This window comes from Lytechinus pictus, unplaced genomic scaffold, assembly GCF_037042905.1.
Source record: "Lytechinus pictus isolate F3 Inbred unplaced genomic scaffold, Lp3.0 scaffold_19, whole genome shotgun sequence".
Lineage (NCBI taxonomy): Eukaryota > Metazoa > Echinodermata > Echinoidea > Temnopleuroida > Toxopneustidae > Lytechinus > Lytechinus pictus.
In genome coordinates, this window is record NW_026974140.1 from 6962391 (window position 1) to 6980220 (window position 17830).

Consider the following 17830-nt stretch of genomic DNA (forward strand, 5'->3'; position numbering starts at 1 on the left):
ATCGAGGGCTCGCTCATTTGACCCGGCTGATTGGCAGGTCGACAAAAATGCACATTCATTTGGGGGTCGCTAGTCGCTACGCGTTCAGTACGTAGGCCTATGCAAAAGGCGTATAATTGGCACTGATACGGTCTGGATCTCGAGACTAGTTTATATCATGTCGGAATTGATTACGAAACCTGTGTGGGTCCTTAGATAATAGCGTTGTAGCGCCGGTATGCATGGTCCATGGTATAGCCATCTGTGATATAGTTCCATGGTATAGCACAGTATCAACACGAAGTGTAGCCGAAACTCGTTCGTAGGCTCCCTGGAGCTTGACTACTTTGACCAGTACAAAAATGGAGACTCTTCTTAGCTTTATGGATACAACAACATCCTTAGTAGCTCTTCTTGTTTTTCTGCTCAGTCTATTTTTCACCCATCGTTTCTACCAAAGCAGAGATGAAAAAATAAAATCGCTTCCTCCGCGGGGCCCGGTAGAGTGGCCGATCATTGGAATCATCCCCAGTCTCGTCGGCGACGAACCCTACAAGCTTCTCGCTGGTCTGTCCTCCAAGTACGGCCCGGTGTTCTTGAGTCGAATCGGAATGATCCCCACACTCGTAATCAACGATTTCAACTCAATGAAAGAGGCTTTGGCGAAGTCTGGGGACGATTTCGCAGATCGACCTAGATTTGGGATGATGGAGTACATTACGAAAGGGAAGGGTAAGTAAACGAAAGTTGGAATAATCGCCATGATCATTACTAGTGTTGTATAAACAACCGTCTTTTTCCCGAGAGGTATTACGTAACACGTAGATATTGTCCGTTATTGTCTCTTGTTGTTTCCTTGAGTGGCCATAATAATCATTTTACGAAGATAACGTTACGCAAACATGTTATTAAGATATTATTCCATCTTATAAACCATTGAATATTTTGCTTACATCATGACGAAACCTTGCTGTTTTCGATATATCACACCATTAATACATTTTCATTCATTAATGGATTAAAAATATTCAAAGATGCCATGTTATGGTGTTAATTTAAAACAAAAAAGATCTCTGAAACTAATTAACCCTTTGTAATTTTTTATAACGTTATAATTATGAGAGTAATAAAAATAGAAGCTTTGGCCATAATTGGAAGTAGACTGCCCCCAAAAGACTGAACGATAATACAGGAGACCTGTTTCTCATATTGTATTATATTTATTTTCTACGTTATTGGTAGAAAATTGGCACTGATGTCTATTTATTAGTGTCTCTATTTATGTATATTCCTATGTTTAGTTATTACTATGAAATTGTCTTTTGATGATGTTTTATATTGTTTTGCGAAAGTGGTAAACTGAAACTTTTTTTGGTTAGAACATCATTGTCCCTCAAGAGATTGCTATAATTAAGACTAAAAGATAATGATGATGTAAAATGTGAAGAAAAAAATAACGCCTGAATTCATCCTGCTACCCTCCCCAGCTAATTTCAAGAGCCGCGCCAGAACATTTTTATAACGGATGTGGGCTCTATTATGATAATATTCTGGCGCGGCACTTGAGGCATGGGTCCGCGGGACGCGAAATTATTTTTCCCACCGAGTTCTGGACCAACATATGAATATTCATGACTTGCGTCTTCGGATTGAGAGTACGCATGCGCGTAGACTTCTTTAATAATAAAACATAATACATTTTAGGTTCGAAAATCGCAGATTTTGAATCGTGCTTGCATCAATTATTGTTTAGTACAGTACTGCTAATGGTTACAAAAATGTATAGAATGTTGCTTTATGGTTGAAATATCACAAATATTTGGCTCGCTTCCTGCACTCGCATCAATTATTGTACTCGTTCTCTTCCCGTTCACAAAAAAATGCTTAGAATGTCCAGTTTTCAGGTTGGAATATCACAAATTTTTGAGCTCGCGCTTTGCGCTCGCATTATTTTTTATTGGTGAGTTTTCTTATTTAAAATGCAGTAATTAACTAATTAATTAATTAACTGCTTCCTTTACTGGTCAGTATATAAAAAGAATTAGCGAGCGCAAAGTTATTTTTTAGTTAGATACACATCTTTTTCATGATTACAAATCCAGCTCAGAATAAAATAATTTCCATGTCTTATTACACGACATGTCAAGAAGTTTGAGCTCGTGATTCGCGCTGGCAACATCGCGCAAGGAAATTTCAACAATGATTAGCCCCATAATTGACCATAAATCAAGTTTTACAACTTCAGAATTTTTTTTTTTCAAAACCGCTTGCTCGCTATGCTTTCTCGATGAGAAGTAAAACCTAAAGCAAAATATCTATCTTATAATTAAAAATCACTTTAGAAAGCCTTTGCTCAACTTAATTTCTATAAAACACACACTTACTTCACGCAGTTCATAATCTCATTTTTAAAATACATGTATCTGTTTGCACAAAAAACTCATTTTGAAAAATGGGTGCCTTTTTGGCGTTGACCCCCCCCCCCATAATAATTTTCTGCTGCCCCTGTCCCAGAGAGTGGAGAAAACATACGTTGAGAATGCCAGGATCAGATGACCGTGGTAATAATAATTATTGCAATGTAAATCGCCTATAGAAAAATTATGGATTATGTGTACACAGGTAACTATATCATTATTTTAATATGTCTCTATCATGAAATTATTTTTGTTTTAAATGTACAAAGGTTTTTTTTTTTTCTCGCTCAGTCCCCTCGCTCACATACATTTTACCATGTGTGATGTCTGCCGCCTAAGTATTGTTAGTTCATTGTTCTGTATATCGTAAGTTTGAAATGCCTTGGCCTTGAGGTTTTCAGGCCTTGGCCTTGGGTTTCCATGCCTTGGCCTTGGTCTTTGGTATTGAAGCCTTGGCCTTGGGTATTAAAGCCTTGGCCTTGGAGGTTTGAGCCTTGACTACAATACTGAATAGCTGACTAATGCCATGGTTAACTTCGAACTGGTTAATTCCGAACTTCACGTTTAATTAGGTTTAGACAAATATTAGCTTATTTGCCATGGTTTAATATGTCTAGTCCGTATACAAAACCAGTCCTAGATCTAAAAAAATTTTATCTTAGTTCTAGTCTAGTCTCTATATATCTAGACTCTGATCTACGCTGCATCAGCATGGAACCACTAGTGTACCAAGGGGGGGGGGGGGAAAGACTGTCCCTCTGACGAGTCACAACTGATTCAGGGGACGTGCCCCCTTTGAGAAGCCAAATTAATAATTTGTAATGTAAAAATGCAATGAAAAAGACGTATGTCCCCTTTTTTGATCGTGAAGATCTTTTTTTTTTGCTTGTCAATTTTTTTTTCAGCTAAGAAATCCATAATTTGGGGTGAATACCCTTTTTTTTTGGGGGGGGGGGGGGGCTTGTCACATTGTTCGCGGACGAAATATCCTCTAAAAAAATTGCTCCCCTTTTGGAAAATCCTAGGTACACCAGTGCGTGCATGGAACGTATTCTAACGTCAGGCACAAATTAACGTCAGTGATCTTGATCCCCGTCTTCACCCAAAATTATGGATTTCGTAGCTGAAAAAAATTTGACAAGAAAAAAAAAATCTTCACATTCAAAAGAGGGGACATACGTCTTTTTCATTGCATTTTTACATTACAAATTATTAATTTGGCTTCTCAAGGGGGGGCACGTCCCCTGAATCAGTTGTGACTCGTCAGGGGGGCAGTCTGCCCCCCCCCCCCTTTGGTACACTAGTGGTTCCATGCTGATAGCGCGTAGATCAGAGTCTAGATCGAGACTAGACTAGAACTAAGTTGTTGTTTTTTTAGATCTAGGACTGGTTCTGTATACGGACGAGACATATTAAACCATGGTAAATAAGCTAATATTGGTCCAAACCTAATCAAACGTAAAGTTCGGAATTAACAAGTTCGAAGTTAGCCATGGCATTAGTCGGCTATTCCTATTAGTATTAGGCATTAGACAGGTCCAGATTTGAGGTAAAGTTAATGCGCTAGCCTAAGCTAGCCCTACCCTAGCACATGTCTTGCCATTAATGGCAGCTAGTTTGATAAGTGTTTAAGAATTGGATGTATATATAGATCTAAGCCTATAAGGCCTATAGAACTATGTAGGGCCTAAGGGTACCGGTAATTTGACGATGCTAATTCATTCTGAGCAACGTTAATGCTTACGATCGGCACTGGTCGAGGCCAAGTCCACGCGCATGCGTACTCTCAATCCGAAGACGCAAGTCATGAATATTCATATGTTGGTCCAGAACTCGGTGGGAAAAATAATTTCGCCCCCGGCGAATGGACTCACCCTTATCAGAGAGATTCAAACATTGCTCTTGCAATAGTTTACAAAGTGAGATAATGAATGTCAACGCACTTTAGCATTGTCCCATTTTATGCGACATTGAATCAATAATGTCAAATTAATATGCACAATATAACGACACTCTTGTCAAGGAATATTTGAACATTTGAAGGGTGCAACAAGCCGTGAATCAAGGTGGGTACACTCTAAAAAATGAAAGGATGGAAAGGGGTAAATCAACCTTTGAAAGCGAGAGCCGATGAGTGACACGATACTATAGGGATGGAAAACACTGTCACTCCTCGGCACTTTGCCACCTTTTTCACCTTTTGTGTTTTTAGATTGAACTTATGGGCGATTCTATACGTGTCATACGGGACATTTTGACAACAATTTCTAGTTTCCTAGCCGAATGCTTGAGCAACAAAATATCATTTTTGTCAATGATAAAGCTATAGTGGGTAGTCATGTGAAAAACTAATAACCAACACACAAAAAATGATTATGGGTAAATTATAGGTGAAAATGGTGTGTGTCGTACGGGACGCAGAAATGTCCCGTACGACACGCAACATTTTAAGCTCTTCACCTATATGGACAACATATTTTTGTTGGTTGTCAGTTTTTTGCATGTCTCCCCAGTAGTACTTTAAAATTGCCACAGAGCAAATTGAAGTTTTTCCTTCGTTTGGACAGCAGGTTGAAAAATGTTGTGAAAATGCCTGATTTTTCTAGTATGGAATCGCCCTTATCCTTCTTTTGGTCCAATGTGTAGGCCTAATCATGTCCCCACTTTGCCTCTCCTTTGAATAAATAGGCATATTGATTATGGGGATTGATGAGTTGTTAGTTTAAACAAAATTGTCCCAAATATCAATATTTATGCCCCTCTCATTCATAAATCCTGCATGCACCCACCCCTCTGATATTTTTGCGGCCATTACGCGACTGATGTAGCGAGACACGGCAGGAAATCCGATCTGGTAGTTCAGGTTCATGTTGTTTCCTCACTGTCATGAAAACTTACAGGAAAACGATCTGATTAAAAATTGGATAAAATCAAAGAAGTAAACTAAAAAAGAGAGTGGATAGATATGGTTATTTATATTGATTATATAAGCCAAACCGAATACCTCTTTTCCCAAGAGATTTCAATGAATAATCTGTAGAAATATCATATGCGCTTTATAGCGGTTGTAGGCTATAATGATCCTCTATTAGCTATGACTATTTCATATTCATTATTATGTTTTATTGCGGAGGGCGCCCTCCCATTCGAATCCCCCCCCCAAAAAAAAAAAAAAAAAAAAAAAAAAAAAGATAAGATTTAAAAAAAAGAAGTCGCCGCGCATGTGTGTATCAAATTGTGCAATATAAATTCATAATTTGGCATGATTATTGTTATCATTGTATTACAAATATTCAAGATTGTGATTTTTTTTTTGGTGCATTCTATGAATGCAGACATACAAAGGATTCCAATTGCTTGAAGTTTCAAATACCTTCTCAAGAATAGAATATATATAATATCTCAAATTAAAAAAAAGACATTGATGGAAAAGTATACAAATAACATCAATTTAAATATTGATAACTTCCTGCAATAACTTAATACCCATTCAAAGTAATAAGTAAGACGTCTACATGATATACACGACCTTCTGCTTTGTGACTGTACATATTGTATGAGAAGTCCTTTTTTTTTGTGATACTATTTGGCGTGACGGTTGCCTAGACCTTGGTCACATTTGTTCACATGTGGCCGTACGGCGAGTCGAAAACAGCCGTTTTAACATTTTATGTACAGGTGGTTTGAATAAAAATGATTAAAACGGCTGTTTTCGACTCGCCGTACGGCCGCCGTAGAGCAAATGTGACCAAGGTTCAAGTGTAATACCTCACGGTCTTCTCTTTGTTGTCACAAGGACGACATTGAATGGTCAACATGAAAGGGAATATATAGAACGACCCGTTGTCATTCAAAATGGTGCTATCTGGGTTCAACAAAGTTTGATATGTTCAAGGTTTGAGGTGACGTTGGTCGATTGCGTTCATATCTAAAATTGTTTGCACAAAGATGACATTAATAATTGAACGTTCAACGTGACATGTGTATATTATGAGCACCCATTTATATTACCCTAAATCTTGCATTATGGGTTATAAAAGGTTTGGGAGGTTCAAGGGTTGAGCTCACGATGTTCAAAGTGACTGCCGATTATGTTGATATATTGTTTACATAAAGTAAGATAACAATATTAGTTCAATAATTACGGGAACATTGTACCATATATAAATATATATATACGACATTGTTATTATATCTGTACATACATGTATAGGCCTATCTGTTTTATTTTATTTTGCTCATACACAGTAAAAAAAATATCACGTTGTTTATAAGCCTGTCACTTTAATAATAAGTTGTTAAAAAAAAAATTGTAACTGTTTAAACTTTTAAGAACTTGTTTAAAAGGTTTAAACAATTGTTTAGAGGGACGGGCTTAAACTACGTGCTGAAAATTTCAAACAGCGTTTTACAGTGTATATAGTCCATGAAGAAGGCTTGAAGCCGAAATTTGTGGTCTACATCAGCAACGTCCAATCGTCTTGTCGTTTTCCCTTATATAAATATACATATGAATACACACACACACACACACATATATATGTATATATATATATATTATGACGAATAGTGTAACTTTTGATTGTTCTATTCTCTAGACATGCTAGGTGCCGAGCAGTTTATTTTATCATTGAAGCCTTGAGCCCCTGCGATCTCGAGCTGGGGACGGGGCTATCGACCCCCCACCCCCAGCTCTAGATCGCATCCTCGTGATAAGAAAAAAGACAATAATTCAAAGCGGAGGAATTTTATATAAAGACAGGATAAACGTGATGAGCTATACGTATTTTTGTTCGGTTTTTCATCTTTTGCGAGTACGGTCTGGACGTCCTTCTGGTTCTGGATCGAGTTGCGGCTAGAGAATCAAGAGCGCTTTTTAAAGAATATTTGTCAGCATTCATTCATCTATGATCCTTCATTCCAAAATTCCGTAGACTATGTCATTATTTATCAATCAATTTTGTTTAGTAGAGATATATTCCCGTGACACTGGGGCATTTCGTTCATCCTGGCTAATTTGACGCACGAGACTGTACCAATATAATTTTAATTCATAAGAAAAGAGCGCTCAAAAAAAAAAGAAACAACTTGTTACATGTCGTCAATGTATAAGAGTGAACTCTCGGCAAAATCTGATGAAGCAAAGTTGTAAAATCTGATGTTTTCATGATGAAATTACATATGCCCTAGTTATCTTAGCCCTATTGGCATATTACACCACCATGATGGGAAAAGTTCCGGAGAACGCTAAGTACTACAATATCATGTAGGCAATAGAAAATACAATGACCCCCTTACCTTGGAGTTAAGGGATTGGTTAATTCTTATGCTATTTTATTCTGAATATTGACATGAAAAATGGAGAAGACGTTGAGAAGACATTTTTGCTGCATGCGTGGAAGAAAATCGTTTCGGTTGATCTTTTTTTTTCATTCAATTTTATTTTTGGTTTTAGCAATCTCTGGAACTTTTGGAGTCAAGTATCTTGTCTATGAAATTGTATCAGATATGGATCTACTAAAAAAAATTATCTACGCATGCGTGGTTTTTAGAAAGTTAAGGACGTAGCAGATGCCTGTCGATTTTTTAATGACTTTTGCTTCTCTTGTTTTCGAAACATCTGATCCCGGAAAAACGAATGCCCCTTTATTCAATTGTTACAACGTCTTCCTTTACGTGTTATTAGCCATTTCTTCTTCTTTTTCTATGCAGGCATAATTTCAGCTCACGTGGGTAACAGTCAGCGAGAGAAACGTCGTTTCGGCCTTGCCGCCCTTCGAGAACTCGGCATGGGTAAATCTCGTCTCGTCGAGAACATAACGGACGAAATTGAAACGTTGTCCGAAGTCTTTGTTGGCTACGAAGGCAAACCTTTTAATCCTGCCCACGATATTACTGTGTCCGTTTCCAACATCGTATCATGGATTGTCTTTGGGAAGCGATTCAAGCATGATGATACTGCCTTCAAGCGTTTCCTGGAAATAATTCACGAAGGAATCGAGATTTGTGAGTCGACAGGCGCTACAGGATTTATCCCCATGCTGCAGTACTTACCATTGCCTGTCTGGAAGAAACTCGCTGACAACGAAGCAGAGTGGAGGAAATTCGATAGTGCCATGATCAAAGATGCCCTGCAGAGGCCTTCCTTTGAAGAGCCATGTTTCGTACAGATGTACCATGAGGAAATGAAGCGTATGCAACAACGAGTCAGCGCAGGTGCAGTAGGTTCAGATGTGTTCAGTGGTACGAATGGCACCAGCGACTCTGACGGTGGTGTGATTTTTAATGAAGAAGATATGCGTCAGACTCTTGGGGATTTGTTTGCAGCTGGAACGGATACAACTGCCACAACACTGAAATGGGCTATTCTCTTTCTCATACTGCATCCAGACGTCCAAAGTAAAATCCATGAAGAATTGGACAGTGTTTTTGGACGCACTCGAAAGCCAAGCTTGGAGGATCGTAAGCAAATCCCTTACACTGAAGCGGTGCTTCTGGAAGTCCAGAGGACGGCATCGGTTGTTCCCCTTGGTGTGCCACATTCAGCGAGTTGGGACACTACGCTTAATGGACACCATGTTCCAGCAAATACCCTGATCTTACCCAACATCTGGGCTGTCCACCATGATCCAAAGATCTGGAAGAACCCTGATAAGTTTCGACCGGAAAGGTTTTTAGATGACACGGGGACGACTGTTCTTCAGCGAGAAGAGCTCCTCCCATTTTGCATAGGTAAATAAAATTTGAAAGCTGAAAAGATTCGACCCTATCTTTATACAAAGAAGGGTTATTGAATCTCTGAGGCCTGTTCTTAATTTCAAAATTTAAAAGACAATTTTGACTTGAAAGCAATTACCGCTTTCGATATTATACTCTTTAATCAAGCAATCCAGACGAAATCTAAACATTATAAAAAATAAGAACAGTATTTTTTTTTCCTTTCAGAATATTTCGCGGGTTAGTAATGATGTAGCTCCATAAGTCTCCTCTTTTTTATAAAACTTACTTACTTGAGTATACTTGGATGTATAGACTGGAAGCATAACTTTGTCGTTCTTTACTAATCTATCCTATCTGAAGTATAGGTCAAACTTCTTTGGATTTTTTTTTAAATACCTTTCTAGGGATGACTTAAATTGGTAAATGGTGGCAACATCATCTTTTGAGTACTTTATTTGGCAGAGAATTACAATTTACAATCTATAGTCCTTACTGAAAGGCATACTGCCAGAGTCTAGTGTTTAAGCGTTATATGACTATGATCACTTTCGTTTATTCGTTCATTCTTTTTAAAGGCAGGAGAAAGTGTCTCGGAGAGCAACTCGCCAAGATGGAACTGTACTTCTTCTTCACCCATCTTCTCCACCGCTTCGAATTCCGTATCCCTGAGGGCGCCCTTCCACCCAGCACTGCAGGAAAAGTTGGTGCCACACGCAACCCAATGCCGTTCAGTGTGTGTGCAATACCGCGTTACTCATAGCAAGAGTCTAGGGAGAGGTTGGCTCTCAACAAACAAGTCAGGGGTCGCGGAACGGTTTTGAAAGTGGGGGCGGAAGGGGGGGTTGACCATGCAAAAAATCACAACGAGATGGTCATTTTTACGTTTTTGTTCACGGTTTTGTTAAAAAAAAGTGGGAGCTGAAGCCAACACAGCCATTGGCGGCGGAGCAGAGGATTATATTTTGTGTTTGGGGGGACGCCTATTGTTGCGTCCCCCCCCCCCCCACACAAAAGATAATCCTCTGCTCCGCCGCCAATGAACACAGCACACCCCCCGCCGTTTTCGCGACCCCTACAAATGTCTGCCGTTGGTGATAGTTGATCATTACTAATGGACAATGAAAAAATATTCTCTCGCAATCATTAAGAAACTATTGCGAATCTAAAACCTGATCGCCATTATTGATAATTATGCGTTATGAATTACGAATTCTGGGGCCTGTTGTATAGTTACGAACTTACGATTAAATATAACTCTAAAAAATCAAAGTAACTTGCTTTTCAACCAAACCCGTATTTTGGGTCTTGTGGTTTATTTGGTTGTTTGTTTGTTGCATGTAAACGCAACTCTTATTACAACGGGCCACATTTGATGAAGGGCGGTTATTCTGTTACTCGCAATGGGTAGTTGGTTCCATGATATTTGCTCCGGCGACAATTGCTCTGATGAAAAATCTGCACATTGTGCCAAACATAAACCCTAACCTCCAAAACTAAATAAACGTTAATTATAATCTTAACATTATTCTGAACCAAGACTCTATTACAATCCTAACCCTATCCTTTACCCTCTGATATATTAACCCTAACTTAACTGGGCTATTTTGTGAGGTTAAAGTCCGGAGGGGGCCTTTTAGGCCCTCCTTAAGATCACGGCCGCAGATTTCGCGCAGTCGCGAAAATGTTGGTAAGCTAGGGTTAAGACTGGAGCAAATGTCGTAGGATCATTATGTCGTGTTTCCGGATAGTTGTCCGTCATGGCAGTCACTTTTATATCGAGCTTTTGTATTCGACTCCCTCTCCATACAGTTCCTTTGATGTTCCTTAACTATTGATTTTTTTTTTAGTGTAGGCATGGGCGGAAATCTGTCCCGAAAGTTAGGGGGGACCACAGGGGCGGATCCAGCCTTCGCCAATAGGGGGGGGGGGCGATTTTTTTTCAGCCATAATATGTTAATCCCCGATCGGCCGCTCGAAGATGATTTTTGTTTGTTTCATTGAAGGGATAGTCCTCATGGTCACTTCTTAGCTTTATTCTTATGAATAAATATATATATATAATATCATAATCCTTATTTATATAATGCGAGCGCGAAGCGCGAGCTAAATTTTTTAAGAAATATTATGTATTTTTTCCTAAAATTTTGAACATTTCTGGGCAATGTTTGCTATCCTGAGAAAGATGTGTATGTAAATGAATAATTACTACAAACGTGAAGGGCGAGCAGAAATGAACTGATGGAAAAGGTACCTGTTAAAGACTGCTTGCAGTTAGCCATGAAGACGTTACACATTTTAAAAATTAACTAATACGAGCGCGAAGCGCGTGCTGAAATTTTACCTAAGGAAAGAAAATTCTAAGCACTTTTTGTAATTTAAACAGATACATGTAGGTATATAACTAAACAATTGATGCGAGCGCGAAGCGCGAGCGGAAAAAAAATCGAGATTTAGACCTAAAAACGGGACACTCTATTCACGTTTTGTAAATCATGAAAATAATGAGTAATAGGGGATCTTCCTTCATTAATAATGCGAGCACTAAGCGCGAGCAGAAAATTTTTGATATTGTTATCTGAAACTGGATAATGGTTTAAATAGAGAACAAGTTGAGTATCTGAATAAACATGCGCGCGCGTGTTTCATATTTAGACCTAGAATCTAGGCATTCTAAATACATCTTTTATCATCAAAATCAAAGCGAGCGCGAAGCGCGAGCTTAAACTATTTAATATTCCGTTCTGAAAAAAGAGTCAATTTCAGCTATTTATTTCAAGCAATATGTAGGAAAATTGTGAGGTGGATATGGATCGCACTTAATCAGTTAATAAAGAGCTGATAGATTTCATTATCATTTGAGTTTTGACATATATGACCGGGACATCCTTAGGACATGTCATATGAAAATGATGACTATCTTCATATTCCTCTTGCTAAGCGCGAGATAAACAAAAGGGACAATTTAACAATTAAATTAATATCTTATTTATTAATGCCTAATGAGGGCGAGAAATCTGATGATATTATGGCCTGAAAACTGGACATTTCAAGCACTTTTGTAATTATGAATAGAATGCATCTATGCGAGCGCAAATCGAGAGCCAAAATCTTTGAAAAACTGTCATGAAAATCAATATTGAGACATACATAACTCGCCAATCAAAATGCGAGCGAGTATAGCGCTATCTGATACGTTTTGACAATCAGACTTGAAAAGGGATATTTTTCAAACTAAATGGAATACACGAAAATAAAAGGTACTTATTCAGACCATAAAGCTGTCATTTTAACAGAGCACTTTTTAAAATCAGTTTGTAAATCACACAAAATAATGAAAGTTCGATTTCCGAGGTGAAATGTGTAATGTATATTGACTTCCAAACTTGATATTTAAGCTCCATATTGAACAATCACCTAACAGGCAATGTGAGCGCGAAGCGCGACCGAAAATTTTATATAGTGACATGAAAGATTTTTTTTATTTTCCAAGTCTTCCCCTCATCTTATTTTATTCACTCTGGAAAATTTGAAAAGCAAAAAAAAAAAGTTTTTCACCCAAAATGTAAGGTCATTTAGTCTAAAATACATGTATTATTTCGAATGTGAGTGATGCATTTTTCATCATAAAATACAAAAATAGTAGGGGGGACATTTGATATTGTGTCCCCCCTACTATTTTTGGTAGGGGGGACACGTCCCCCCTGTCCCCCCTGGGATTTCCGCCCATGAGTGTAGGTTCACCTTTTGTGACGGAGAAGCGTTATTGCATGTTTCACCAGTTTTCTTTCAACAGGGTCGCCTCTTCAGTTGACGAGCTGCTATCACTGAGTATTTACGATAATAATAGATTTCGTAGGAAGGTAAACAACTTCTTAACCCACACACAAATGCCACAAGAGGTATTGTAATTCCAACTTGAAATATTTAGCCTGAAATATTGTATTATTTCCAACGAATTTCTCGAAGACCAGATTGGAGAGAGTTTGGTTCGTTTCATTTCACGTTTTCATGTACATTGATCTCGTTTCTTCTAAGTTTTGCATGTTTAGAAATTATATGTTAATATGAAGAACCGATTAATTAAGAAGATGAAGCTGGAAAATTAAGTTAGGATTTAGTGAGACATGGCACTCGATGAAACCATATGCATTATAAAAATCATTTATTTATTACTTCATTATTTTCTTTCAGATACATTAATGTGCATTGTTAGCTCCGTGATTTTATAGTATACATCCAAGGTTAATACATGTAATGCAAACTTGTTCTGACATTGTAAGTCAAATTCGTTTAGATGCTGAAAACGTCATGAAACCAGGCAGATAATGATTGTTCACTACTTGTATCTGATAAAAAATTGAGTGAAATTTGAATACAAATGAGGAACATCAACATTCTTTTATCACACAAAACCTATAGTTTCCCATTCCAAATAAATCGAAAGCCAATGAAAAAAATATCACTTCCAATTTGTCGTATTTTCATGTATTCCTCCATTACAAAGTTTAAAGGGTGAGGAATGGAACGGGAAGGCACTACTTGTGAACAAAATAATTTCGTTTGGGTTGGAGTGGATGACTTGTGCCGTCGGTCTTTCTCTGTCTCACGGATCAGTGCCTTTATCAAGGGGGTTGAAAATAATGTGTGAGATTTTTTTTTGTTCGTAGAAGACACCTCATATAATTATTATCAGATCATAATTCCATGCATACGTACATAAATTCACTATATACAATTCATTCGACGTGTCTTCCATTGTGTTATGTAAACCTTGTATAAGTAAAATAGCAAATCTAACGTAAAATGCGCGAAACGTTACCTGCGTTTTGCATTCATTGCTGGAGTGAAATAGTTCTTTTTCACTCGTGAGTTATGATTCATGTAATCTTTGCAAGTGGTCTTAAAAATACAGTATTTACGATTCATTCAAATTCACTCAAAATTTATCATCAAAATCCATTCATCATTGTGATACCGCTGGATTGCATAAGTCGGTTTTTATCGTTGCATATGGGAACGCCATTGCTTGTCTGACATAGCAATATTCCCGGTAGGTCGAAAATGAGAAATCATCTGTGAAAAAAAATTATTTTACATCTAATAAAAATTTCATCGCAAATAATTTATTTTGGTGTGGTTCGCTTGCATGATTAAAGGACAAAGGATTTACATGGAAAACTTGAAATACGAAATTAAATGAAAAACACATACATACATGATTTCACATTAAAGATTGTTGTTAAAGCTGCCAGTTAATAAGGAACTCACGACTGTTACGCTCTTAATCTGGGATGTATTAAAAAAAAACGACACCAATTGGTGTCCCTACATGATAACACTCTGATGTCACAGTGTTTAAATTGGATCCTAGAACATAACACCAAACAGTGTTAAAGTAACAACCAAAGATGGTGAAATAACACGAATGTGTGTTGAATTAACACTTTAGATTAAACACCGGATAGTAATGACTGGAGTTTTCCTCTATATACATCAGTTAAGACCTCAGTTTGTGTTGTGTGGCCTGCTATTGCGTGCTAGAGGCTGTGACAATCCTTCAGTAATTTTGAATTACAGCTTAAGTTAAAATCTGTTCTTAGTACATTGAAACTCGGTAATAATCCAGATGAAATATTTTTCACATTAAATTATTCTTATTAAGGTTATAGGAATTCACTCGCACTATGCAATAACGAAACGACAGTTTGGACCAGTGTTGCGTATAAAGCCATGGGGCAACTTAACGTGGTTAAAGATGGCTTCATTGCATGACGCCCATGACCGTACTTGGGGGGGGGGGGGCAGTTGTTCCCAGAAATTTTGAAATTTTCACAAAATGCACCAAAATTGTGCACAAAATGCTTCAATTTCACTTTACAAAATGCAAAAGCGCCCCGATGATAAGCTCGATTGTTTTACTCCCTTTCTTTCAAGTTTTGTCGAAACAGTTTACGCATCCTGCCCCCATCAAAAAAACATATCTACGTAATGCCATGATGACGCCAGTTTTCTGACAAAGGTATGGCTTTAGTGAGGTTTTTAAAATGTTTTTTTTTTAAAGAATCACATCATAACCAACCGCTTGGTACCGATATCAAGTTGGATTTGGACAACATATGCTATGGTTTGACACTTGCTTTACGAAAACATGAAGTTTGATATTTACCCAAGTTTGCTCATCTAGCTACATTGTTAAAAAGATGTTTAAAATTTATACAACGTTGTTTATTATATGAACCTTACAGTAGTTCTACAGTTTAAACAAACATGCTTAATTTATTGAAAATTAATTAATAAATTACATTTTAAAATCAAAACTTTATTGTTTAAAAGATTTAAACACTAATCTGTTTAAACGAGTACTATAAGGCTCATATAGTAAACAGAGTTTATAAACACTTAAAACAGCGTTTTTACTAGTCAAGTAGATTCCCAACATGTCCGTGAAGTTGAGTATGTATCCAAGTTTATAGCTGAACGTTGTAGTATAGGGTGTCTATATTGACCAAGGGAAGCCACTTCAGTTCTGAAAACTGTTCTCCCAGCGGGCCCTGCTATTATTATTACCCCGACTGTAGCTGGGATGCCTAGGCGCTCAAGCATTCCAAGGAATTTCTTCCTACCGGGCACCCATTCACCTCACCTGGGTTGAGTGCAGCACAATCTGTTTCAAAGACTAATCCACTGGGCCACAACGCTCTACTTCAAGAATCCGACGGGTGCCACCTGGGCACCCTTGCGCATTTTTTATTGACGTCATAGGCCACGCCCACTTTTTCAAATACCTCTCAAATATGACTTACATGTTTTACACAATAAACAGTCATGTTTGGTATCAAATTAAAGCTAAATCAAATGCAAAAAAAAAAAAATATATGGATCACTGGGCATTTCAATCACGTATACGTCAGTTTAAGGTCATTTAAGGTCAAAACAGGTCAAATTTCTCTACAAATGTAAGTAATACATGTAATGTGGAACACATCGGCCAGAATTCACAAAAAGACTTCGCTCCTGGTTTTTGGTGCTTTAAACCCCCTCCGGATTTAAACCGTGGACTTAAAACCCAGGAGGGGGTTTAAACCCAAAGGGGATTTAAGATTCCTTTGTAAATTCGGGCCTTAATTTGTTTGTGTGTGTTTTATGTATTTTGTAAATCATTACTATGTATACAGGGCACTCCTGTAAAGCAGGATTTTTGGGACTGAAAAGACTATAATGATAGTGCCAAATAATATTGATATTTGTGAAGATAAAATTGTCAAGGATACAATAATGATGATGAATCATTCGATGCTAATGATAATTTTAACATAATAGGCCTAATAATATATTGAAATAAGTATAGTATTTAGTACTCGTATCGGTGAATTATCGGATGGTCTAATACCACTTGGTCTCCTTATCAGTTCGTCCAACTTCACATAGTCTAAACTCATTTTGTCTACAACCAGTTCAGGTAATATCCAATTCGTCCAATTCCCACTTGGTATAATATCCAATTAGTCTAATTTCCATTTGGGCTAGTAACCAGTTGGGCTAATTCTCACTTGGTCTAATATCTAATTTGTCTAATTCCCACTTGGTCTAATATCCAATTCGTCTAATGACCACTTGGTCTAATAGCCAAATGGTCTAATGACCACTTGGTCTAATATCCATTTGGTCTAATGACCACTTCGTCTAATAGCCAAATGGTCTAATGACCAATTGGTCTAATCGCCAATTGGTCTAATGCCCAGTTGGGCTAAACGGCACTTGGTCTAATTTTCATTTGGATTTTTGTTTTCTTGAAAAACTGGGAACCCTGATTGGGTTAAACTATCTACAGTAGATCGTATAGGCCTACATAGATGTGGATGAATAAAAATCTTACTTATTTCACCTCTGTGATCGTTTATCAGCGTTATTTTACATAAAATAGCAAATTTTATTGTTATTCACCAAAACCTTCAAAAGTCCCCTTAAATAGACAAAATATCCCCAAAATTTGTTTCATCCCCAAATATTTTTTTTCTTCCCCAAAGCTTTTTGAAAATTTCAAAAAAATTTGATTATTTTTTTAATTATTAGACCAAGTGGTCATTAGACCAATTGGCTATTAGACCAAGTGGTCATTAGTCTAGTTGGCTATAAGACCAAGTGGTCATTAGACCAAAAGAGAATTGGACTAAGTGGGTTTAAACCGAATGTTGTTAGTCCATCTGATGATTAGACCAAGTGATGTTAGACTAACCGTCAGTAAACCCTTGTATCGCAAAAATAATTTTATCTTACTTCTTAGCGCTTACTATAATGGTAAACCCTGTACTATACTGTCCCTTTGATATCTCCCTAACAATTGGCTGGTGATGAGGTCTAAAGCTCATTTTTTAAAGCGGTATAGCTTAGCGATAAACAATTTTCTACCAAAGATTATCGAAAAATCTGTAAAATATAGTTTGATATTTTAAATCGCGACATCAGCACCGTACATCGTTGGGAAGCAACTTAAATATGGGACGTAGGGACCCTTGAAGTGTTCAAGTTCAAGTTTATTTAAACCAATCAAAACAGGAGATATAGTACACAGTTTAACAAAAAATTAGAAGACATGATAGGTTTGGGACCCCATAGAAGCAAAGCTTGTGAGAGGGGGCCCCTTACATAGAACATTACAGCAAGAATGAGATGAAATATATATACAATGATAATCTAGAGATGAATTAAGAAAA

At 37.4% G+C, this 17830-nt stretch overlaps 1 protein-coding gene across 1 annotated transcript; it reads left to right on the forward strand.

The window, feature by feature from the left end:
• Positions 1-233: 233 nt before the first annotated feature.
• Positions 234-13554, forward strand: LOC129260962 (cytochrome P450 2U1-like). The gene is made up of 4 exons (XM_054898978.2): positions 234-711; positions 8109-9128; positions 9692-10968; positions 12852-13554. The coding sequence occupies exons 1-3, from the start codon at positions 342-344 to the stop codon at positions 9874-9876; spliced, it is 1575 nt and encodes a 524-aa protein (XP_054754953.1). The 5' UTR covers positions 234-341; the 3' UTR covers positions 9877-10968; positions 12852-13554.
• The last annotated feature ends 4276 nt before the right edge of the window (positions 13555-17830 follow it).